The following is a 26,824-nucleotide window of genomic DNA, read 5'->3' as shown; positions in this document are numbered from 1 at the left end:
GGACAAAGATAAAGCAATAAATAAGAAGGCATTTTAAAGGCTTAAAAATTATGACAGCATAGTAAGAAGTTTCCAAGATGGTTGAATGTAATCTTTATATTACAAAAATAGAGTTGTCTCTTTTTTTTTTAATAAAATCTGTCAGTTGTAATAAAAGTCAACCCCTGGGACATATATTTGACTCAAGTTGAAGAAACACCCCTTGAAACAGTAGGACAATATACAGTATTTTTTAATCTTGGTACATATTTGGGATGAATTATTTACAGTCTCTGATACCTACTGTTTTATGCCACAAGTCCATTGAAGCAGACAAATAAAAAAATATAAAAAGGTTTGGTTGCTTCACTTATTTATTCATTATTCAATTTCAGTTAAACAATCAATGAACCGTTATTCCAGTGAGTGATTTAGTTAATTTGTTTTGATGGTTTGTAACAGCTTGCCACAATCATTTTAAACTTAACTGATGTGTGCGTATTATTTGCATTGCATGGCCTTAAAAACATGGCTCGTCTAGTCAGATTTTAGAGACTAGAACTAAGAGGTTATGCATTATAATGACTTTACCTCAGTGAAGGAGTTCACAATACTGTAGTTGCACAAGGCTTTAACTATGCCAACTTTTTATAACTATATTTTGAAATGTATTCTTTCCAACCTAGTAGGGTGGATTTACCCCATCTTCACCATCTCTGGTTTGTGCACCCATTAGGCTTGAACCTTCTTTTTCGTGCAGCACTTGACAAATCAGCCACCACGAAGCGGTTCGCTCTTCCACACCTAATGACACTCAGACATAGCACCTCCCACTCAGGCTAGGTTGCTAGGTATTATTGTCATATTGTCATGCACAGAGTTATGTCTCCTTCAGTTCGGCAAAGTTTCTCTCAATTGCACCATCAGCTTTTTATATGGAAGCAAGGCCCAAGTATGAAACTTTAGCCTGTTGTTACTGAGGAAACTTGCCTATTGCACTATGTAGGGCTGGGCGATTCTTTAGATTTTTTCGATTAATTCGAATTTACGTTTTAAGACGATTTAATTTTTTATTAAATCGAGGTATCGCAATTTTTTTTATAAATATATGTGTATTCAGAACGGAAAACAAATAACGTGTTCTGGTAAAATAATGCGAGTCACTAAGGGGACATGATTAGCTGCTTGCTAGCAAGTTAGCCTGTTACATTACAGTACATACAATTTCACTTACCACATAAACAGAGTAGAGAGATGATTGACGACAATAGCGAATTATTTGCATATCAGGGCTCTAGAGTGCGACCTAATTTCTCAATGGTGCGACCAGCCGTTCAAGGGCAAAAAAAAAAAGCTACTACGTGCGACTATGAAAAAATATTTAGGAGCCCCATGTGCGACTGACCCGACCAGCATATTTGTGTTTGCGCTGAGTGGAGCTTCAAAGGTTTCTATGTGTTTTGCACGTTGACTAATGTATCTCAAGTGTAGAGAGAGTGTAAATAAGAGACTGAATGGGCAGTAGCTTCGTTTATTATAATAGAGCTTTGTGAGATTGCGAACTAAGATGAGTGACAGCTTTTAATCATTTTTAAGGGAGTTTGTAAACGAGATATTGATTTATTACAACAGTTAAATAAACAAGAAGTTATTATTAAGTGACTTACATTGTCTGACTATAACACTATTGCCTGATTTTGCTCTATTTCGTCAGCAAAAGTAGTCTGAAACAAGTCACGGCTGAGCCGCCGCGCATCTCCACTCAAACACAGCGGTGTTTCGTTTATGAATGAACGTGCGTTTTTAAACGAATCTAGTGAAATGATTCAATTTCCCATTTATAAAGAGTCACTTGCATTATTCTTGAATGAACCATCCGTTCGAATGAATCAAATGAATATGATTCAGTAATTAAATCAGTGTCTTACCACCACTTGCTGGCAGATCATTTCAGTTATTTAAATCATTTAATATTTCTGTGTTCAAAATTGTATATTTTTGTATACGATATAAGTGCAAGAGAAAAGCATGGCAATATATATTTTCCTCCCGTCTCATATTTATTTGTCTTACAAACATTTACTGTGTCTGGTATGATAAGAATGGGGTCTGGTGCACTGATGCAGTTGCAATATATACTGCAAAATATATGGTGCCCATATATATTGTGGAAAAGCTGGGGTTTCTTTACATGCTAAAAGTAGTAGGGGTGAAAAAAATCGATTTTAAATCGTAAATCGGATTTTTTTGTGAAAAAATTGGGGATTTTATTTTTAGGCCATATCGCCCAGCCCTAGCACTATGCTTGATTAACTGTTGAAAAGTATTTATAATAATGATTTGTGGTCTAAAATAACATTTTCAAATTGTGACCTGTCTTTTCACATTTTATTTTGTAAAAGCAGAAGTCAAGAACAATCTGAAACTAAAAGGTCACTTTTGAAGCTTAGTGAAGACTTTTTGTTCTTTGGTGAAATGCTGGTGTCTGGGACAAGTGACATAAGTGTGCATGTGCATGTGAATGTGAACACCCTCAACACATCTGATCATTTATCTGTCATTCTATACAATAACATTTGACGTGATGCCTGCTGACGTGTCATTAACACTGGCAAGTGCAGCCTGTCACAACAAATAATCTGTCCTCAGATGTCAATTTCGCTGACTATTGTGAATATTTAACGTGTTGAATGTTTGTTTAAAAAAAGTTTTAGTACTGCACTGAAGAAGCAGATGTTTATTTCTAACAGATATTTACATATATTTCGAACTGTGATGCTTAAGGAAAAAAGTTAACTTTAAAACACAACAGTTTTTTGAAAATTTTATCAGGCAAAATGTGACTATCAAATATTATTTAACGTCTTATTTTTACAAAATGATGAACTTCTCACAGATTCAGGAGGGACATGTATGAATTGAACTACACTCCAAAATTTGGAATCAGTAAGAAATAGTCTCTTATTTTTATTAAGGCTGCATTTATTTAATACAGAAAATAAAAAATAAAAGACAGAAAAATACTGTAATATTGCAAAATCATATTACAATATAAAATAATAGTTTCTATTTTAATATATTGTCAAATATAATTTATTCCTGTAATGCAAATCAGAATTTTTCTCAGCCATTACTCCAGTCTTAAGTGTCACATGATCCTTCAGAAATCATTGCTGATTTATTATTAGAATTAACTATGTTGGCAACAGTTGTACTGCCAAATATTTTTTGGAACCTGTGATACTTTTTTCTGGGTTCTTTGATGAATAAAAGTTCAAAAGAACAGCATTTATCCAAAATATAATTTGCTGTCGTTTATTATAAATTTAACATATCCTTGCTGAATAAAAGTAATAATTTCTTTAAAAAAGAGAGAATAAAATTTACTGAGCCCTAAGTTTTGAACAGTAGTGTATATTGTTGAAAAATATTTCTAATTTAAATAAATGCTAAAAAATATTTAAATAAATATCACCGTTTCCAAAATAAATATTGAGCAGCACAACTGTTTCCAACACTGAAAATAAATCAGTCATTTTAATGTATATTAAAATAGAAAAATGTTATTTTACATTGTAATAATATTTCATAATATTATATTTTTTGTTTCTGTATTTTTTATCAAATTGATGAGCATGAGAAATTTGAAAAACATTAAAAAAACTTTTGAATGGCAGTGTATATATATGTTAAAACAGAGAAATATGTTTAAACACTCCTAATCTAAATAATGAAAAATGATTCTGTCTTGTATTACAGTGTTATCTGATGTTTTTAACTCAGATAAAGTTGTTTGAATTGCATTATCTTGTTCTGTGTCATATTGTGTTATATGGCTTTTTTATCTTATATTGTTTGATTTTATTGGAGTAGTATAGTATTTTTGCATCTTTTGTGGCTTTTGTTTTGTTCCTTTTTATGATTATAATTATTTTTTGTCAAATACGTTCAGTCATCAAATAACCTTGAAATAATAACAAGTTCCAGAATTAATTTTCTTATAAGCACAAAATAAATGAACTTAAAAAAACATAAATATAACACTCCTTCCCCAGCCAGTTGCAGTACAGTGACATAAATGCACAACATTAAAGTTACAATACATTGCATTATGAAATAGAATTCCTATTGATATTATTATTCATTTTTTTTTTTTGTACTGTTGATCCCCGTTATTGCATTTAGTTGCGTTGTGTAGCTATAGGGAAATGGTTGGCATTTGAAGACAGAAGGAAATAGGGAAGGGGCTGAGGGACTCACAGGATTTAATCAGTGTTTTTGCTCGGTTATTGATCAGTCAGTGTCAAGCCATGCCGTTGCATTTTCACTCTGCATGTGAAAAGAACAACAAAAATGAAACATTGTTTACCGACCCTGCCTTCTCCATCTTATCTATGGATTTAGTTACGCTTGTTTTTTTGAAGAATAGATCTTGTATAGAATAAATATAAACCATGTAATAAAGTACAGCATACATGCCTGTAGCAAATAAAGTATAATAACTTGCAAAATAGTGATATTTCATAAGGAATAAGAATCTTTCATCCAACCCAAACCAAACATGCATAATATGCCTCTAAAGAAACAACAATAGAAACCTTGACTATACTGTGAAATTTCAATAATGAAAATCTTGCTTGCAGAGGCACCTGCTACTGGTTTAAGTATTCACACAATAAATTTTGTTTTCGAATTGAATATCTGAGAAGCGTTTTTTTATATTTCATGTCGCAATCTTCCTGCACCGCCGCCTAATTAGCTTGAGTGGTCACTCAGAATGGTTGTACTTTACTCTCAGGATCATATTGCCTGTGGTTTCAGGCTATGTTGTTGTAAATGTGTTTTGGTACCAGTATCCACTTTGTTTTTAGTGTAAAAGCAGGTGCAGCCACTGCCATCCGCTTCCAGTTCAACAGTACAAAAACAGTTGCAAAGTGATATTTGTTATTATATTATTTCAAATTATCATCATAATCATAAGCACACTGGTTTGTAGTGCTGATAGTTTCACCATTTAAGGCATTTTTTTTTTCTTCGAGTTATTTAAAGGAGACCTATTATGCCCATTTTTACAAGATGTAATATAAGTCTCAGGTGTCCCCAGAATGTGTCTCAAGTTTCAGCTCAAAATACCCCACAGATCATTTATTATATCATTTTGAAAATGCCTATTTTGAGTGGAAGCAGAAACATGCTGTTTTCGTTCATGGCTCTTTAAATGCAAATTAACTGCTGCTCCCTGCCCCCTTTTCCAGAATAGGACTGTGACTTTACAGCTTGTAAGTCAGAGACTCTGCCAAAAACATCTGGTTTTGATTATCATGTCTATTGTGCTGAAATCATGTGTTATAAACCATATTAGTTTAAACTTCTGATATAGAAGCACATCTGAAGCATGCACACAGAAAGCGTCTGTCCCACGGCATGTGAGTACTAAACTAAGTTCTCTTTCATGTCTTATTGCCCTTAAACTGTTAAATACATACAAGTTTATGTTAAAAACACGAGTTATAAAAACAGTCTTTTAAGTCTGTAAAGGAAATCGCATGTTTATAATAGATCTGTGTGGCAGCTGCGTAATATACAGTAAATTAATCAATAAATCAACTGAGGCTGGGGACCCTAAATAGTGTTCTATGCTCATCTGTGCAGCCAAAGACAGAACAGTTATGCTTTGCTCGAACTTTTGCCATGGCGTTAAAACTGGTACACTAGGGCTGGACGATATGGCAAAAAAATATATCACGATATATTTCTTAATTTCGGTCGATACGATATAATTCCGATATCGATATGGACAATATTAAAAAGCCTCAGGAAAAAACTGCAGAGGACACACACAATGGATGTCTGTACCTACAAATGTCTGCAAACTGAATTTGCAAAGTCTATAATACCTCCAGGCTCCTCCTATTAAAATTATATGTATATTTTTTTTTAAATAAAAACAGTAAAAAAAAAAAAAATGAGGTTCACTTTTTATTTGTATTAAGCCTTGACAAACAAGAAATGTGAAACAAACTATCAAATAAATAAAACTCTCAGACTCAGCTTATTAACAATAATATATTTCCATTTAAACTAGAACAGGCTTATTTAATTGAGAGAACTGTGAATAATTCCCTATAAAATCGCTTAAAAAGGGGGAAAGAAATCATAATAAAAATTATGCCACTAGGCCAACTAATTATTAATCCTCTTCCAGAAGGAGGTGCTCTTTCCCGCATTTTCCTGGTAATATTTGGGCATAAAGTAGCGCAGTGGTAATGAATTACTTTATAAGGAATTATAGTAAAAATTAAATGAAAATGACTTTTCTGAATACAGTAAAGTTTCCTTTTTAGACACATTCATTAAAAAAAAAAAAAAAAACAGCGCCACATTTTGACTGTGAAACGTGAAGTGCTCACGTTTATTTAACGAAGTCAAAGCCTTTTTGAAAATCTATTTGAAGCGGCCAGCGCTGATATTATGGCGAACATTTGCATTAACTGTGTATAACTTACCAATGGCAGAGTTTATCCGAACTTAAAAAGCCGAACCACTTCCACACCACTGAATTAGTCTTTCCTGTCTTATCAACTATTTCGTCTGCCTTCTTACTTGTGGAAGCTTGTTCATCCACATCTGTATTGCGGTCAGGGGTACTCATTTTGTAGATAAAAACTTTCCGCAACGGAGCTTAACCAACTACTGCTGCTGAGCGCTGGCAGCGTGTCTGTGATGTATGTCATCACGCAATTCTTTTCTGCTCTTTCTGACGGCTGAGCATTGAACGTCATATATATGATAGGCAAATGTATATCGAAATATCGGAAATGGGTTTAAAAATTGTATCACCGTTATTGAAAAAAATTCTATTGCGATATATATTGATATCGAATTATTGTCCAGCCCTATGGTACACCGTTGTTGTTTCCGAAAACAGAATGGCAGCTCTGTGGGTGGAAATATGCAGATTATGTAAGGAATAATTGACAACCGGCCATTCAATTCGTAGAAAATAATGCATACCCGAGGTGGTGATGCGGCCACGACGCAAAGCAGATTTTTTCTAAGAATTCAACGGACCAAAGTCAAGCATACCACCTCAAGACATCAATCAGATGATATATTTCAAAGCACTTGTCTGTTTTTTGTCCTTGCCGTCTCTACTAATACTGAAATTTTGAAGTTTGTTTTCTTCAGGAACGGTGCCGTTGTTACCTTGCTTGTGAGAAATGTCGTGTTGTTTTTAAGTTGTTAATCATCAGAGCAGCATTACCACGTATGTAAGGTGTGTGCGACCTGTATTTATGTGCTTTTTGTACATACTAAAACATAATTTTGTGGCAAAAACATGGAAGCAATCTTGTTTTAATCCCATTGTTTACTGTATTTATTTGTTTGGCCAGTGTCATTGTGGGTTTTAGTTAATTTGCTGTTTTAGGCTGTAAGAACCTCTGATATATAATATATATAATATATGATATATAACTGAAATCATATGTCGATGTGATATAGACATGTAATGCGGTCAATACCTGCCTAGAACTACATTCACTGTGTGTTTCCCAGAAAATAATTGCAAACCTTAGAATGTTCGTCAGCCAATCAGACAAAATCTGAGCAGCTCGTTTTTTCACGTTTGCAGAAAAAGACTTACAAAAACAAGGTTACTGGGTTGTCCTTTTTACGTTTTCTGGGTTGTTAGATGTACTGGGGACCCGATAATAGCACTTAAAGGGTTACTCCACCCCAAAATAAGAATACTTTTTGCATACACTCCAAATTGTCGTCATTTTTGTTTTCTCTGCATGCAAAAAGTATTCTCGTAGCTTCGTAAAATTATGGCTGAACCACTGATGTCACATGGATTACTTTACCGATCTCCTTGCTGCGTTTCTGGATGTTGATCATGTTAATTACAATGATGCTGTCAATGGAAGGGTCAGAGAGCTGTCAGAATGCATCAGAAATATCTTAATCTATGCTCTTATGGGTTTGGAGCGACATGGGGGTAAGTAATTAATGACAACATTTTCATTTTGGGGCGGAGTAACCCTTTAAACGCGGGAAAAGTCCGATTTTCATGATATGTCACCTTTAATTAATCAGAAGTCTTACACATTCAAAGAAATTACTTTTCTTTCATGTTGCAGAATAAGCTAAATAGACCCCCGGACTTTATCCAGATATTAGAAAAACCACTTAACATTGAAAATAAACTACTGCAGTGAAGCCTGGCACCTTTGAGGCCCTAAATTGACTGCGTATTGACACGGGAAGCAACAGCAGAGGCAGCGTTCTGCCTGTCACAGCCTCTCCCTTTCTCCCTCTAAACTCACCGATCCATGGGCCAGGAGGGAGGGACGGGGGCTTACCGCTCTTGCGGAGTCTATGTGTTTGTGTGGGCGGGCAAGAGAATGCCTCACTATAGATTTTCCAGCAAATTAATGAAGGTACCGAGCGAACGAGGAGGAGGGAAGAAGCAAGAGAGAGAGAGAGACAGAAAGCCCCTTCCGCGGCGCAGAGAACTGAGGGAAGCCCTTGCAGCGGGGGCGAGAGCCAAGCAGCTCCCTCACCCTTGATCTTTCAGCTGGCCGTGGGTGTGTGGACGCTGGCACCCCGGGGTCCTACGGGTAAAGCCCTCGGCCGGCCGCGTGAGTGGGTGAAGAAGAGGACATTTGATGACCTTAGAGGTGGAGGAGGTGATTTCTCACCCTCATCCTCTGCACTTTTTGTTCATCTGGAAGGAGTTTAGCACGAGTCGGGGAGGGGAATCCGCGTGTTAAGCATGACTGCAAAGCCAAATTAACCACCTCTGCCTCTGCATGGGACCCCTAGTGCTCTCCGCCTCATTTGCTTCTCTGCTGTCTGATTTATAGTTGCCTACCTGGGCTGTTCTCCGCTCACAGGCTGTCTAAAGGTCACATGAAAAATGAATGGCTCTTCGGTGCTAGGGAAGGAACTCAGGTGGAGATGCAGGGAGAAAGAGAGTCAGGAGGGACTGAGATGATGCCTGAATGCTTATGTCTAGTGTTTCAGCTTCATCTTGATCTTTTTTAAACCGTATTCGTGTGTGTGTGTGTGGTCTGAGACGATGTACGTGTGCCTGTGTTACTCATAACTGTGAAGTCCCTTCAGATAAAGCAAAGCAAGTGAATTAAAGCAATAGTGAAAAAGAAAAAAACGCCCACGGTTCCATATGAATGACTGTGGATTAAAGAGCCGTCGTCAATACTCACGTCAAACCAACACCTCCACTTCAAGTTGAATGAAACGTCATGCACATATACACTAACGTCCATACTTACCTATCAACGTGTGTCCATGATCACAGAATATTTGCGTAGCCTTCGCATGAATGCGCTTTTTGTACGTTTCTCTGTATTCGTTGGTTTGTGTGTCTGTTTTTCAATTAAGTTTAAGCTGCGACAGCACTCTCTCACAACTCTCATCTTCTGGTCTCCAAGGTGATAAATAAATGATATTTTTTTTACCTTCCCTGTGGGACGCATATTATTTCGTCTATCTCTCTTTCGTTTTCTGTGCAGCTTATGAGCTGCTGTAGTCTTTGTACACTAACTAGGAACTTAGTGCCTAGGTAACCAGCCCTGCAGAGGCAGAACACCTGCCACCGTTTGTTCAGCTTCTTTCTGTGTGGAAACTTAATATATAAGAGCAAAAAATTACCATGTACAAAGAAGGTTAGAGTGTTGTCATTCAAGATGTTCATGTCTTTTATTTTTTCAGTTGTAAAGGAAAATATTTCTGGAATTATCTCCATGTAGCCGACTTAAAGGTTGTATCAGCGATTTCTAGCCTGAAACATAAAGTGTAAAATTCAGCTGATCTTTCATCACGATCCGCTCGCTGCCTGCCCCATAAATTGTCTGTGAAAAAACCGCGTCTCTCTGGTCAGCCTAGGGTCCGAGATATGCCAAAAAAACAATCGGCGCTATCAACCATTCCACAGCAAAAACAAACATTGTTCCAACCAATCAGCGTCAGGGGTTTGGTGTTGTGGACTTTCGCTCCGCCTCCCTCACATCCCTGCACCAGTAGGAAAGTCCACAACATGAACCCCCTGACGCTGATTGGTTGGAACACGGTTTGTTTATCTGTGGAATAGTTGATAGCGCCGATTGTTTTTTTGGCATATCTCGGACCCTAGGCTGACCAGAGAGACGTGGTTTTTTCACAGACAATTTATGGGGCAGGCAGCGAGCGGATCGTGAATAAAGGTCAGCTGAATTTGACACTTTATGTTAATAGGCTAGAAATCGCTGATACAACCTTTAAATGGTGCCCGCGAGTTTGAACTTCCAAATTGCAGTTTCAAAGCAGCTTCAAAGAGCTCTAAATGATCCCAGCTGAGGAATAAGGGTCTTATAGTGGGCATTTTTAAAATAAAATAAACATTTATATACTTTTTAACCTCAAATGCTCGTCTTGTCTAGCTTTGCATGCACTCCAGTTGCATTCTGGTTCGGTACAGTTAGGGTATGTCTAAAAACTCATCTTCTTCCTTTTCTTCTCCAACTTCAAAATCACCCTACATTGCTGCAGAGTATACCGACCCAGTGTTTACAAAGTGAACGTGTAAAGAACGTTTAGCCCATTTACCAAAAAAAGGTAAAACAGCGATGTAGGGCAATTTTGAACTGTCTTTAACAGGACTGCACAGAGTACACATGCACATGGCAGAGCTAGACAAGACAAGCATTTGAGGTTATATAAAAGTATATACATTTTTATTTATTTTTTTAAATGACTGATTTTTTTGGTAGATAAGACTCTTATTTTCTTGGCTGGGATCATTTAGAGCCATTTGAAGCTGCATTGAAATGGCATTTTGGAAGTTCAAACTCACAGGCACCATAGAAGTCCACTATATGGGAATAATTCCTAAAATGCTTTCCTCAAAAAACATAATTTCTTTAGTACATTATCTATACATTTTTGCTCTGGAAGTAAACTACACATTTAACTTTAAATAAGATAAATATATTATAAAACCACAAAATATTACCCATAATAACTATAAAGTTTTCACATAAGAAAAAGGATAGAATAATATATGATTATAATAGATGATTCCCAATCTGTTTCAGAAAAAAGGTCCAAAAGCTGTCACTGGGGTGGTGCCTTTTCCTAAGGTACACCTTTGTACCTAAAGAGTTCATATTGGTACCTTGAATGAACATATTAGTAACTAAAGTGTACATATTAGTTCTTAAAAGGTACAAAAGTGTACCACCCCAGTGACAGCTTTTGGACCTTTTTTCTGAGAGTGTACTATGAAAGTTGTCCCCCCTAGTGTTATGTAAAAAACAATACATTTTAGCATTATTAAATTAAAAAAAATATATAGCAAGCATGCTTTCAACAGCAGTTCTTTTTATTATTGGTTGCCCTTGTAAGTCAGAATCTTAAAATTATATACTTTCAATTTTGTATGGATCAGTATTATCATTATCACATATATTTTTCTTACATTTAAATTAATGTATTCATTGTAATTGTTTTTGGTTACTTTTTCAGCTAATATATATATATATATATATATATATATATATATTAGGGGTGGGCATAGATTAATTTTTTTAATCTAGATTAAATCTTGGAATTAATCTAGATTAATCTAGATTAAAATGGCTAATTTGAATTCTGCTGAAGGCATTCAGAATATGTGTGCTACCCAAATAATGACTTAAAGTCTTTGAGAATGGATCATAAAGCTCATAAAGCTGTTCTATGATAATTTGTTGATGAAAATAAATTATGTTCAATTAGATGTACTTGTGTTTACTAACTAACTAACAATGAAATTATTTTTTCTACCTATTAGATGTGTTTTTTTTAAACGTCAACACCTACCCAACCCATTACATGTTACACCATACTTTTATTTGACAGGTTGCCGTGAAGTTTCTGTGTATACAGTATGATATGATGCTAGTTTTCATAAAAATGAAACGTAAAAGTGACACTCACAGCAGTTTGGGAGATTGAGTTTATCTGTTCATGTTTGATGAAAATGCCAAAAATTACCGGGAGCGTCACGTGTGTTTCAGTATGCGTGTAGTAAAAGCTCGTCTCCGCAATGCATACATACAGCTAGGCAAACGGAACATACCGGATTCATATTAAAACGGTCTTTTTGCATTTCAGTTTTCACAGACACTAGTCCATATCGCGATTTGAATTAAGTGACTGACCAACATTTGATTTATGAATCCAAAAAACGACGAATTTACGTGGCATTTCGCTATAGTAGATTCGGTTTTATGAATGGAGGACGACGCGATCCCGTCTGTGTTTTGGCGGAGGAGACGTAAACGCGCGACCATATTCTACTATCAAGGTGAAAGTCATCATAGCTTGCGTAGTTTAGACCCAGCTCCCAACCCAAATTTGAGAATAGATTAACGGCGATATTTTTTTTATCGCGCGATAAGAGTTTCACGTTAACGCAGCACGTTAACGCCGATAACGGCCCACCACTAATATATATATATATATATATATATATATATATATATATATACAGTACAGACCAAAAGTTTGGACACACCTTCTCATTCAAAGAGTTTTCTTTATTTTCATGACTATGATGGTCTAACTGATGGTCCCAACCCCATTTATAGGCAAGAAATCCCACTTATTAAACCTGACAGGGCACACCTGTGAAGTGAAAACCATTTCAGGTGACTACCTCTTGAAGCTCATCAAGAGAATGCCAAAAAGTGTGCAAAGCAGTAATCAAAGCAAAAGGTAGCTACTTTGAAGAACCTAGAATATGACATATTTTCAGTTGTTTCACACTTTTTTGTTATGTATATAATTCCACATGTGTTAATGCATTGTTTTGATGCCTTCAGTGTGAATCTACAATTTTCATAGTCATGAAAATAAAGAAAACTTTGGTTCAAAGGTGTGTCCAAGGTGTGTCCAAACTTTTGGTCTGTACTGTGTGTGTGTATGTATGTGTGTGTATATATATATATATATATATATATATATATATATATATATATATATATATATATATATATATGTATATGTATGTGTGTATATATATATGTATATATATATATATATATATATATATAATGTATATGTATGTGTGTATATATATATGTATATATATATGTATGTGTATATATATATATATATATATATATATATTAGAGATGCTCCGATCAGCATTTTTGGGGCCGATTACCGATCACCAAGATCATGATCTGCCGATTGCCGATCACAGAATGGCAGGGGAATCTTTAATCTATAATCTAGCAGAGTTTGCACCATTTGTAGAAATGAAACTAACTCTAAATTAACTATATTGAAAAAAAAAACTCTAGAAATAGGCTACAGTCAAGATCTTGAAGAACCACCAAGTTAGGGTTGGAGACGATAGTATCGTGTATCGACGATAGTTAGAGATATCACCAGTTGCTGATGCCTTCCCTGCTGAAAAAAAAAAACAGCATATGCTGCTTAGGTATGTTTTGCTGCTGGGATGCTGGTTTAAGCTGGTTTATGCTGGTCCTTTGCTGGTTAATGCTGGTCCTTTGCTGGTTTATGCTGGTCCTTTGCTGGTTTATGCTGGTCATGTTGCTGGTCAAGGACCAGCATTAACCAGCCAAAGAACCAGCATGAACCAGCAAAGGACCAGCATAAACCAGCTAAAACCAGCATCCCAGCACCAAAACATACCTAAGCAGCATATGCTGTTTTTTTCACCAGGGTTTGACGCTAGCAAGACGATTATTATTATTATCCGTCAAAAAGGCGCCTAACTTTAGCGATGCAGTGCAGAGAGTCGGTTCTAGGATGCTTCAGAAACTTGTCGTGATATAAACACATGCGTAGAGTAGCCACGTCGCCTTAACGCGCCGCAGATTTATTTATATTAAAGTGCACCTCGCACTAGACTAGGCTATGTCCTTTGATATCGTAAATGTTCTTTGCTTGTTATTTGTAGCTGCTTTTTAAGATGATCCAGCATTGCAGTCATTAGGATAAAGGTAGTAAAATGTGGTTTAGGCTGAATTAAATATGATATATTAGAATCTGTCTGTATACAGGAAACATAAACATTCACCTCAGTAACATCTATGCGTTCATTAGAATTACGATGCGATAAAATGGCGCTAAACATACGCACGTGAATTACACACGCACCGTTTCTCCTCATTCTATATGGACTGAACTACAACATTAACTGATGACAACAATCAGACATACAGCGGTAACATTATTGCAATATGACGGGTATAGAAAGATACATTCATTTACATTCAAGCACGCACATTCACCACTCAGAATGAAACCGAAAGTATACTTCTCCGGCAAAACTACAGTCAGCGCTCTGTACACGCACAACTTAGTCACATGCCCAATAACAAGACTACCCTTACAAAACTAATAAAGAATTTAGTACTCATGTTGCCACTGGTAAGCTCCGCTCTGCTGTTGTTTACCTGTGCGCCATGCATGCACGTGTGAAAAAGTTGCGCGAGTAATTTAAGTCAAGTGATCGGCTTTTTTGATCGGCGCTTTTGGGGTTCACCGATCAAGCTATTTTTAGCCAATATCGGCCGATCATGATCGGTTGCCGATCAATCGGAGCATCACTAATATATATATAGCCATTTAGGTGTTATTTTTTTATTAGTTTTTTTAATATTATTTATATACATTATAGTATTTATTTTTTTTTTATTTTTTTTTTAAATTTGCATTTTAATTTAGTTTAAATTTTAAAATGACAAAAAAATATTCATTTTTGTTTATATTTAGTAGATGTATATCTTTTTTTTAGTTTTAATCTTTTTAGCACTTCATCTAATTTATTTCAGTTAGTTTCGAAGGCAACATTATTATGAGGCAACTGATTTTTAAGTTTTATTTTTCCATCTTATATTTATATTTTTATTTTATTTCAGGTTTTAGTGAAAATAAGTTTTATTTTTAGTTAAAAAGATAGTTCACTCTATTTACTCACCCTTATGTCGTTCTAAACCTGTAAGACCTTCGTTCATCAATTTTTTTTTTTTTTTTTTTTTTTTTTTTTTTTTTTTTGATGAAATTCAAGAGCTTTCTGACCCTGCATAGACAGAAATACAACTGAAACGTTCAAGGCCCAGTTAGTAAGGACATCGTCAGTCCATGTGACATCAGCGATTCAACCTTAATTTTATGAAGCTACGAGAATACTTTCATTGAAGACTGACACAGAAGAGCATAAATTATTTCGCACAAAAAGTATTCTTGTAGCTTCATAAAATTAAGGTTGAACCGCTGATGTCACATGGACTGTTTTAAGGATGTCCTAACTACCTTTCTGGACCTTGAACGTGGTTGTTGTGTTGCTGTCTATTCAGGGTCAGAAAGCCCTTGAATTTCATCAAAAATATCTTAATTAGTGTTCTGAAGATGAACAAAGGTCTTACGAGTTTGCAACGACATGAGGGTAAGTAATCAATTGTCATTTTTGGGAGAACTATTCCTTTAACTATAACAACACTGCATCATACAGTATATCAATCAGTAATACTGATTTATCCCCAGTACAGTCGTTTATGCATTTGTGGTATGCCACTGAGTTGGTATTTTAATAGCTTGGCCAAATATGAACTTATAAAGCGGAAGTAGGATGGATACTGATATTCTAAACACCAGAAGCTGTTTTTCTATTTTGTAACTAATGATAAGAGTCAGATATGGAGAAAGTTCACCAAAGGTTTTGTTGTTTCTGGCTTCCAGCATTCAAAATGAGTGGCTGATGTTTATTTTTAACAAGGTCTCTGATCAAGCCCCATGTTAGTCTGACCTTAACAGTTTGTGAGGCACATTTGTTTGTCACAGTGAATGCAGGCTTTGCAAACAATGATACTGAAAGATGCAGCACCACAACTTACGTTAGACCTCACAGCACATGCAACCCGTAAGCGCCGTTACTCATTTCACATGTGAAAGACGCCGGCGAATCTTGAAGGTACAAAAGCAGAAGTCGATCTGTTTATTTAGGATCAGAGAGATAGAGTCATGGAAATTCAAATGATGACTATATGCCTTTGTTAGGAAACCTTGACAAAAATTTGTTATTATTATATTTTAGTATTATTACTTGACTTTTCAAAAAAAATCACATTAAATAGTTTGAAAGTGACAGCACAGGCAATGTTACAAATCCTCTTCTTATTTTCTGCTCTCTCTTTTGTTCAGGGGCCAGGTGAAGCCAGTACTAGGGAGGTTCAGTGAGCTGTATAACTTGCTCCCAGCACTGGGTTTGGGTCCAGGAGGTGTGGATGCTGCCCTTCTGGATGCTGGATGCTCCTCCATGCAGATGGATTCAGCAGAGAGGGGCTTCTCCCTCAGCAAGGATGGACCGCTGGACATGAGGATGGATGGAGACAGGTTCGACTATTACCTCGGCTTCCTTCTTTTCAATAGAAGCACTCATTATCATGGATGTTCCAAGAATCATTTGTGCTATTAGTAATGCCTGATTCACTCTCGATATACACTGATGGCCGCAGTTATTATTCTTGGCTCACTCGTTTATTGATTACATCTACAGAGTCTCCATGCTTCTCTATTATATCTATTCAAAAACTAATTCTGAACAGGTGTAAGGCATAACCTAATTACAGCTTAATGCAATAAAGAGATGACTAAGCACTGCAGAGCCCCGGTGATTCACAGAGAGAGCTTTGAGGGACACATGGAATGTTAGCGTTAAGATTGTGGATGAATAAACAGAGCTAATTTAGGTAGCGATAAAGACCCCCCCCTCCTTGAGATCAGGTCACTGTATTTCTTAGAATTGTGGTTTTCAATCTCAAAACTTGCATTTTTAATGCTGGAAATGCGAAACCTCTTCACATGAGCTTTGGTTTTCTATCTCCAGCATTCGCATGCATATAAATAGAAGAAAAGTGTAGTTTGATCATCCCTTTAGGGTAAGTTCAAGTTTAGAAATTGGCAGGGTGTCACAAAGTCCAGGACTCATTTCTCAATGGTGTTTGCATATAACTGTGTCTTAGCAGTGTGTGGGCACAGCCACCCTAAAATGATTTAAAAATTAATTTTCTAATTTTTTTTAAATCTTCGAAAACCTAAACAGTCTCAATTATCAAGCCGTTTTAACCGGACTGTTCCGTATTTGCATATTTCAGCCAGTTGTACGCTGTCCGCCATTTTCTTCACGCTCGAGCAGTTGTAGTGACAACAGTGTCTCATAAGCAATGCAGGTGTTTTTAGTTGGATGTAAAAGCGAACATAAGAGTCTTAATTTTCTTCCAACACCAGAGTTACTCAGGACACAGTGGATAAGTCTTGATTTTTGTAATGCTCCAGAAAAAAACGTAAGAGAGGGGCGTGGTGAGCAGTAGCTCATTATCATTTAAAGAGGCATGCACCGAAACAGGTCGCAAGGTAAAAAGGCTGTTGCTTTATGTGATCATTGAGTTTTAATCAAACTACACTACCAGTCAAAAGTTTTTGGACAGTAAGTTTTTAATGTTTTTGAAAAAAGTCTCTTTTGCTTACCAGGCCTTCATTTATTTGATCCTTAGTACAGCAAAACAGTCAAATTTCTAAGTATTTTTACTATTTAAAATAACTTTTTTCTATTTGAATATATTTTAAAATGTCATTTATTCCTGTGATTTCAAAGCTAAATTTTTAGCATCATTACTCCAGTCACATGATCCTTCAGAAATCATTCTAATATTCTTATTTGCTGCTCAAAAACATTTATTATTATTATGATGATGTTGAAAACAGATGTTTTTCAGGTTTCCTTGATTAATAGAAAGTTTATCTGAAATAGACATCTTTTGTAACATTAGCAATGTCTTTATCATCACTTTTGATCAATTTAAAGCATCCTTGCTAAATAAAAGTATTAATGTCTATTATTTCTCTCACTTCAAGCTTTTGAAAATTTAGCTTTAATCACAGGAATAAATTTATATTTTAAAATATATTCAAATAAAAAGCACTTATTTTAAATAGTAAAAATATTTTACAATATTACTGCTTTTGCTGTATTTTGGATCAAATAAATGCAGGCTTGGTGAGCAGAAGAGACTTAAAAAAAAAAAAAAACATAAAAAAAAATCTTACTGTCCAAAAATTTTTGACTGGTAGTGTGTGTTGCAGTTTAATGAAGACCATGAGGAATCATACCAACTTGTGGAAAATGGGCATCCGATGTCCTCTATAACTTTTTCCAATCTCAGAATTGAAAAGTATAAACAGTCTTTAATAAAGCCTTCCCACTCCATTCTCCAATAAAGAAACTAGCAGTGTTTCCTAATCCTGGGTCTATAGTACCTTGTTTTTTTGGATGTTTTTCTGACACGCGCATTTCAGGTCATGGAGTCTCTTCTAATGAGCGGTGGTGTTGAATCAGGTGTGTTTGATTAGGAAGACGCACAGACTGTGCAGTACTGGGTACTCCCGGCCCACGTTTGGGAAACACCTAGAGTGGTGTTTTATCATCGCCATCATCTCTAAATCTCCTACGCCTCTCATGCAAACCACCGCTTCCCTCTGATTCGAAGAAGAGCGAGAGGTCTTCCTCTCTTATTAGGAAGTTTTGTCAAAGTTTTCACTGTGATAATGAGGTGGAAATCCCACCCACCGTAACTGACTCGGAACTTTTTTCTGGGGGCGAGATGAAATGGTTGAAAAAAGAGAAGGAGGGAGAGAGAGAGACCCAAAGAAAAAGAGATATAGTGCAGGTCAGTCCAGCTCCTGCCCACGGTATCTGAATACGCCTTATTCTCGTTCCATCACAAAAACCAATGTGAGAATTAAACTTTACGACGGCATGACGTAGTCGGCCGACTCGAGCTGGCCTTCAACAAGAACAGAGCATACTTTGCATTAATCAGCATGTCTATCGGTTTGAGTTACTCATTCTGTGCCCACATACTGTAAATAACAAGCTAAATACAAGTAGAATTATTCAAGGATAATGTGAGATCCAGAACGACAAAAGGTTATGATAAAAGTTGACTCCAGGTGACGAATGACTGAAACTACGTCTGCACATATTCACTTCTCACATGTTCCAGTATCAGTGAGTACCTGAGCACTCAATTATTCTGTGTTTCCCTCGCAATCAGTACTGAGGCAAAGAAACGTGCCAGCCAGAATCCAAGGTATCAAACCTGAAGCTCCGAAAATAATTACATAAGTACAAATATAGAGACTCGAACATGTGAGTCAAGATGTTTAGGGAATATATGAATCACTGGGAGTATATGAATCACAGTATGCATGTGCAAGTGCACCGAACAGCTGCCGAGTGAAACTCACTACATGAAATATTAAGTTTTATTCGTATTAGTGAGCTAATATATTTCCTCTTTATGTAGGTGTGTAACTTTGTCTCATTTATCCTGGTGTCTTTGTTCTTCCTGGAGCGTGCGTACATATTTTTCTAAAGAAAGAAAAAGCGAATGCATAATTCAGTTCCTGATTTGATATTTTTATATTTGTCGCTAACCGTTTCTCCCTCCTGTTCTCTCTCATGTACACACACGCTCTCTCTCTTTTTATAGATCTCGAGCCCACATCTCCCAGAGTGGGAAGGGTGGGAGGGGTTTTCACTGGTGTCTTAGAGCTGTCAGGCTTGGCTTCTGTCAGCCAGGAACTTGTGACGTCAAGCTGCTTAATTGGGCTCCTCTTTGTGCGTAGGTACCCCGACATGCCCTGCGCGGCTGACGTGGTCAACGCCTTAGATCAACAGGCGCTTGCGTCCGTGCTGGCCGCGTACGGGGAGGAGCGGCACACCAGGAAAATTGCGGCGGCCATCGCACAGGCACGCAGCGTCTACCCCATCGGCCGGACCCTGCAACTGGCCAGCATCGTAGCAGGTACCCCCCCTCATTAATTCCCTACACTAGAGGGAGGCGAGGAGAGAGAGAGAGAACGCGATTTTAATGCAAACTCTCCCTTTGGGACCTATTTGTCCTGGAAAAAGAGAAGGGGAGAAAAGGTGGCGTTTTCTAATCCGAAATCTCTGCCGTCCTCCTTCCCCCCTCTCAGCTGCCCGTTTCTCACTGTCTGAGTGGCCATCAGCAACACATCCCTTGCGATCGACAGGGCTCTTATTAATAAAAAACAAAGCGAGAGAGGAAGCAGTAGCGAAAAAGCTGCAGGTGGGGTTCCGTGCGTTTTTTAGCCCCTTTCCTTAATTCGTATTTAGACTCGCACTCCCATCCTCTCCCCCCCCAGACTCCCCCCTCCTTGTATCCTTTGATTTGTTTCTCACACTCGCTCCCTCCCTTTTTCGTGCCCTTCACTGCACCCCCACCAACACACTTCTCCAAACGCACGCGTCACACGCACCACATTGCGGCAGCTCGATGCTTTTTGATATTATATTTATCGGCTGCTTTATCTTTGCCGGCGCTGTTTCCATAGCCCGACGCTGGCGACGAGATAGATAGTCGCTTCAGAAGATGACGGTAGCACGAGGCGAGCACGTGCGTCACACCGGGAGAACAGGTGTGACTAAGGGCAGTTGTTTGATCTTCTTTGAAGAGTAGAGCAAGTCAACAACAATGTTTATTCCAATCAATCTGGAAGCTTCTGACTCCCGAGGGTCCCTGGGGGTCGGCGGTGGGCTGCCGGCATTACCGTTGCCAAGGGAAGCGATTGATGGAGCAGGAGGAGGGATGATATGTGTGTATTTGTATGTGTGTATTTATCACTGCTGATGATGGGGGAATGGGAGGGGTTTAGACACCATAACAATGGCCATCATGGGACTTCTCCCTCTTATGAGCTTTTTGTTTCCTTACGTGAGCAACTAAAGCCCCACAATGCCTCTCTGCCCTTGCTTTTGGAGGCGAACGAGTCTCTCAACCTGTCTTCACCTGGGTTGCGGCGTATCGTAATAGCCACCAGTCACAAGCCTTTCCATGAACACGTTTGCTTTGTTTAGCAAAAATGTTTCTACATCGAAATTAACTTGTTACTTGCTGTTTCTTTCTATTTATTTGTGACACTGGACCACAAACCAGTCATAAGGGTAAATTTTTTGAAACTGAAATTTGTACATCATCTGAAAGCTGAATAAATAAGCTTTCCATTGATGTATGGTTTGTTAGGATAGGGCAATATTTGTAAATCTGGAATCTGAAGGTGGAAAAAACTCTAAATATTGAGAAAATTGCCTTTAATGTTGTTCAAATGAAGTTCTTAGCAAACCATATTACTAATCAAATTTATGGTAGGACATTTATTTTCATCTTCATGGAATATGATCTTTACTTTACTAATTATAATTTTAATCTATAAATCTATAATTTTGACCCATACAATGTATATTTGTCTTTTGCTACAAATAAACCTGTGCTACTTAAGATTCACTGCAAAAAATGCCTTTCTTACTTAGATTTTTTGTCTTGTTTCCAGCCAAAATATCTAAAAATTCTTAAATCAACAATAAAAATGATTGTCTTGTTTTCAGAAAAAAATACTCACAATTAAGTGTGTTTTTGCGTAAAACAAGCAAAATAATCTGCCAATGGGGTTAAAAAAATAATCTTGTTTTCTGTTTGAAATAAGATTTTTTTGCTTACCCCATTGGCAGACTGTTTTGCTTATTCTAAGCAAAAACTCACTTAATTTTACTCGTCTAGAAAATTCTTCTTGAATTAGGAATTTTTAGATATTTTGGCTGGAAAACAAGACCAAAAATCTAAGTAAGAAAAGCTTTTTTGCAGTGTTTTTGGTTCCAGTGTCACATTTGTGAAATTGACATGCAATTCCTGAGCAAAGTAGTTTTAAACTAAATCCTACACCAATTTTAGCTACTGATTGGTGTTTTTATTCCATGTTAAAATGGGGAATCCACACTATTTAGTGAAACACATTAGAGTAGAGACGAGGTCGCGGCAGTCTAATATTCTCATCAGTATGAACCCAGCTGGCGTGACAGAAGATTATCCAGATTCCCTAAGGAAAGTGTCCCTCGATCCCAATGCACAGATCAGCTTTCTACATATCAGACCACTTTGAATCATAATGAGCGTCAGCATAAAAGTGGCTTAGAGCCAGTGACTCGCACCCTCATTGCCCCCGACAGCCACACCGGCCGCTCCCGTACACCTTGAAGCCGTCAATCTAGCTTTGCCATAAAACATTCAGATTCATTTGGCGCGGCTCACAAGTTTTGACAGCATGGTTAAACAGTTGTTTAAGCTGCTGGTCATGCTTTAATATCACCGTAAGAGACACTAATCAGCCCACTATTGATTACTGGTTGAAGAGCAGACTTGTTGGAGCGCTGATGAAAATTGATCTTTCGCTTTTTCCTTCCGAGTTTGCTGAGGCCCACATCACAGTTTTGGAATTAAGGCAGTCCTTAAAGTCTATACTTCTGTTAGCTGGAGTTCAGTCTCCATTCTGCTACTCAGACTCTACAAGCAGTTTTATTGGTGAAACAGTGAGTGACTTTTTATATCATTGTTGATTAATCTGTTTGTTTACTAAATATTTTACACAAAATCAAGTTCTATTTCAAGTTAAAGGGATATTTTGATCAAAAATGAAAAATCTTTTATTTAATCACGCTCATGTTTTTCTAAACCTGTAGGACATTCTGTGGAACACAGAATCATTTTGGCTGAACGATCCCTGTAATATCTATTGAAGAAGATGCTACCTCCTTTGCATTCAGAATAGGGATAATGCTTCTTTGTGTAGCGAGCATCTAGCTATTCAATTAGTCTTTAACGTCATCTTTTTATTCAAAGCAGTCAATTGTTGTCTTTAAGTAACTTGGGATTTAGTGTCTCATTCAACTCCAGAGCTCCATGCAACAACATATTTCTGGCATTTAGACAGCAAGATGAAAATACGAGGAACAAAATCACGATGCGTCTCAACGTGTCGTGAGAGACTGGCAAGTATACAGAGCTGTAAACAAGTAAGACAATTTACTCCACTGTTAGCCATAAATAGAAACAAATTTCATAAATTTCTGCCATATAGGAACAAACGTAGTAGGATTTAAAAGTCTGAGAACACAAATCTGGGATTCAAAATGTAATCTAATTTGTGACCAGTGCTGGGTAGCAACTGATTACATGTAATCTGGATTACATTATCAGATTCTAAAAATTAAGCTGTGAGATACATAAAATAATGTGAAGTTACATAAAATATAACGTGATGAGATTTTGCCCTTAGCCAAAACTATTTGCTCTGAAACAAATAATAGGTTGAGACTAAAGACAAAGTTAAATCTCATGTTTAAACACTATAGAGACATCAGAGCCATTGGCTAATTCCAGAAGATCTGGCTGAGCTAAGACTGCTCTTGGCAAAACAGTCTCTGACGCCCTGGAGCTCACATCTCCAAAAACATTGTAGCTAATTTTCAAATAGACGTTATCTTTAATAACAAACCACATATTTGAAGTCTAAACAGGTACGTTCTCGCCTACAAAGGCTAAGTGCAGTAACTACGTCAAAACTGAAACTGAGAAAAATGCCTTTAATGTTTTTATTCCAGCCAGTCAAACATGTTGTGGGTAGATTAGTGATAATGCATTCATGTAATGCCTACTTTGGAAGAAAATTTTTATAGATAAAAACCATGACGACTAGGGATGCACCGAAATGAAAATTCTTGGCCGAAACCGAAAACCGAAAAAGAGGAAACCAAGGCCAAAAACCGAAACACCGAAAGAATTATGGCAATTATTAGTACCATTGCATTTACGGCTATGACTGTGAACTAATCTTACTAAAATCAAGGCATTGCAATTGCATAAATTAATATTAAAGTTTCAAAGAATAAATCAATTACATTAATTTAAACAATTATCAATCAAGTGTTATATTACTTAAATAACATATACATATATTTTACTGCCTTTGTTTAAATTGTTTAATTGTTTATGACACATTGTCTTGTGGATCCATCAGTTCACATTTACAACTCTACGTGTTTCTCTTCCAGCAGGAGGCGCTGTCAGACTGGTGGTACACAAAGCAGCGCAGCAAATGACTTTGCAAATGATGCAGCGCTCATATTTATTCAATGGATAGCCTTTTGAAGTTTCATCGCAATTCTTGTCTTTCAGTCCCCACATTTAAGACCACCTGAAATCATAATTAAGACTTTCTTAACCCCTAATAACACTGCAGTCATCAATGAAAATTAAGAGCTTTATTTCAAGAACCCACTTTCAAAAACAAACCTTACACAAAATACGTTTCTTTTTATTTTTTCCCACCATGTTCGGGGCACAAGAAAAATATTATTGGACTAAATTAATATCAGCATATGAAGTATAATCGCCTCTCATTGTCTCTGAGAGAATGCATGTCACATGCTGAAAGCACTGTCAGTTTTTACTTTCACTTTAACATATTGCGCAGTTTTCACGTTGCTTGTGTGATATCCATTGGCTCACCTCCATGGTTTAAAACACAAATATTTATAAAAATACAGTATATAGAAAAGACATATCTTTAAAATATTGCGACGTAACACCAACGTAAAGCCATTGTTTTTCACTCACTGAAAGCTACATCTGTCTGGCTCTCTCTGCTCTCATCACTACACGCAGACACACCCCCTCTTGAAATTTCGGCATTGCAAGTTTTGCAAATCGCTACCCGTGGGTCTTTCTCAGATATTCTGAAATACGTCCACACTGCAGACATGTTGCTTCAGACAAGCACGTGCAGGCCGCGGTTTCTGTTTGCGTCAACATACTGTTTCGGCCGGGGGTGCTAGTCCGGTTGTCACTTTGCTGAGGAGGCATAGCTAACTTTGCCTAACAATATTACTTTACCAGAGTCAGCTAACTTTTGAAGGAGTAACCGCTGTCACTACAATTTGATCAGCTGCCTGAAACGTGGAGAGATGTCCAAATCAAAAAACATTAACACGATTATAAATCGGATTATCATTACATTGTCAGAGTGGATAATTGCCTTCATTGGAGCAGTGCAGGTAGGCTAAAATGCTTGTTTAATTTGCTAGCGGCTTGCTAGTTCATGTAAAATGATTATAAAGCTGTCAATTTGCCTTGCTATCTTCCTTACCTGTCTTTGGATATTGTGTAACGGCAGACCGCAGATGCAGTGTCAGAGCCGGGAAAACAAAGCTAGAACATCACTTACTGCAGTTTGCCTTGGTATTAGTTTGGATTTTGTAGTTACTGCGATTTTGACACTCTCGTTTCTCTGAAATGGGACAAAATTGAACCAGGAGACTTTGCCAAAAGACAAAACAGTTGTCACAAAGCCCATTTTAAGCCTTAACTCTATTTTGACCAAATGTGTAGTTACTGTGCTTTGCCTTTGGAGGGCAGTATAGTAGATTAAGGCGTCCACCATGACACTCACTGTGAGAAATAATGCAAGCGGAGTGATACAAACGGTGAAATGGTTGGAGTTCCAATATTGCTTGACTATCGCACTCCTCTCAGCCAGTCTGATTGGAGGACCAGAAAGAACTGTTGTATAAATATGCATGCAGTTGTGCTCAAAAGTTTACATACCCCTTGCAGAATATGCAAATATGTTCATTTTGTTGCCTTACGCATCAGTAAATGTTTTTGTAATAGTTGTGTATGAGTCCCTCAATTGTCCTCAGTGTGAAAAGATGGACCACAAAATCATACATTCAGTTTTGGAAAGGGTTCAAATATGAAGAAGATGCTGGAAAACCAAAGAATGTGCAGGAACTAGAGGATTCTTTTGAAGAGCAACAGACAGTTGAACTGCTTTGGGTAAATAAGTGACTCATGAACAACCATCACAAAACATGAAAACAGTTGTGGATCATCCAGAAAACGACACACAGCATTAAGATTCAGGGGTGTGTAAACTTCTGAACAGGGTTGTTTTTATAAATTCAGTTATTATTTTGTCTTGTGGAGTATATATAAACATCTGTTTGTGAAATAACTTATTCAGGAAAGTACTAAGTAAAAAAGTTAAATCAATGTGATAAACGAGGTAGGTCAAAAGTAATATAGAAGTCTGATTATATTGCATATGTGTAATGCAATGGACTGCGTTACTAACTGTTTGTGACAATATCACAAATCTTTGGTGCAAAATGTTGGCTTGTTCTTCCATTCAAGTACAATTCATGACAAATTCATTTGACTTTTAGACCTCACTGTATGTTTTTAATGCAATGAGTGCAATATATGGTTTCATAGCCTATTAAAAAATATTTCTAGTCAGATTTTTTCATCAGATAAAATTGAACTTGTAAATAATTTCTGTTTCACCTTTTTTTGTTGTATTTATCATTCTAATGTGACACTGTTCAGTAGCTCTGGTAAACTCGCATACAGGTGAATGTGCCAGTGTTCTTCAAAAATATCATACAAACCGAACTTTATACTTAATCAGACATAGGTTGACTCAAAACTCAAAAACTCTCATGTGATTCTGCAGGTTGACGGTCAGATTTGACCCAGTGCCTTTAATTTTATTAACCCATAATAGTGATGTTCTTGCAAATTTTCCAATAACAGTCATTTTCGTGGTGAGCCACCACAGTCCCTAGCAGCCAATAGCAACGCTGCCCTTTTCAGCCTCAAATAACATTCATGAGGTTCTGTGTCCCTATGCAGCCGGTTGCTCATATAGAGGGGGATTTACTAGGTAATAATGAAGCATTACTCTTTGAAAGTCTTATGCGTAACAGCTATTGCCAGCCTCGCCCAGGAACAAGGCACTTGTAACGGCCCTTCCTGAGCTTTCAAAGAAAGCAGCGTAAATTGACACTACAGAATAATATAGGACCCTTCATCTCCGTTCTTACTGGAAACCTGATGTGATCAGCATAGATTGG

The 26,824-nt window shown here is 37.0% G+C and overlaps 1 protein-coding gene across 2 annotated transcripts in view; it reads left to right on the top strand.

The window, feature by feature from the left end:
* mettl15 (methyltransferase 15, mitochondrial 12S rRNA N4-cytidine) overlaps window positions 1-26,824 on the top strand; it is an 86,416-nt gene that overhangs the window by 45,913 nt on the left and 13,679 nt on the right. For both annotated transcript variants that reach the window (XM_073837091.1, XM_073837092.1), the window contains exons 4-5: window positions 16,198-16,389; window positions 19,684-19,862. In XM_073837091.1, the coding sequence (XP_073693192.1) occupies window positions 16,198-16,389; window positions 19,684-19,862 (371 nt within the window). The remainder of the gene's footprint in view (window positions 1-16,197; window positions 16,390-19,683; window positions 19,863-26,824) is intronic.

The sequence above is a fragment of the Garra rufa genome, chromosome 3 (assembly GCF_049309525.1).
Source record: "Garra rufa chromosome 3, GarRuf1.0, whole genome shotgun sequence".
Lineage (NCBI taxonomy): Eukaryota > Metazoa > Chordata > Actinopteri > Cypriniformes > Cyprinidae > Garra > Garra rufa.
Note: the sequence above shows the minus strand (reverse complement) of the source record. Positions and strands in the feature narration are given on the sequence as shown.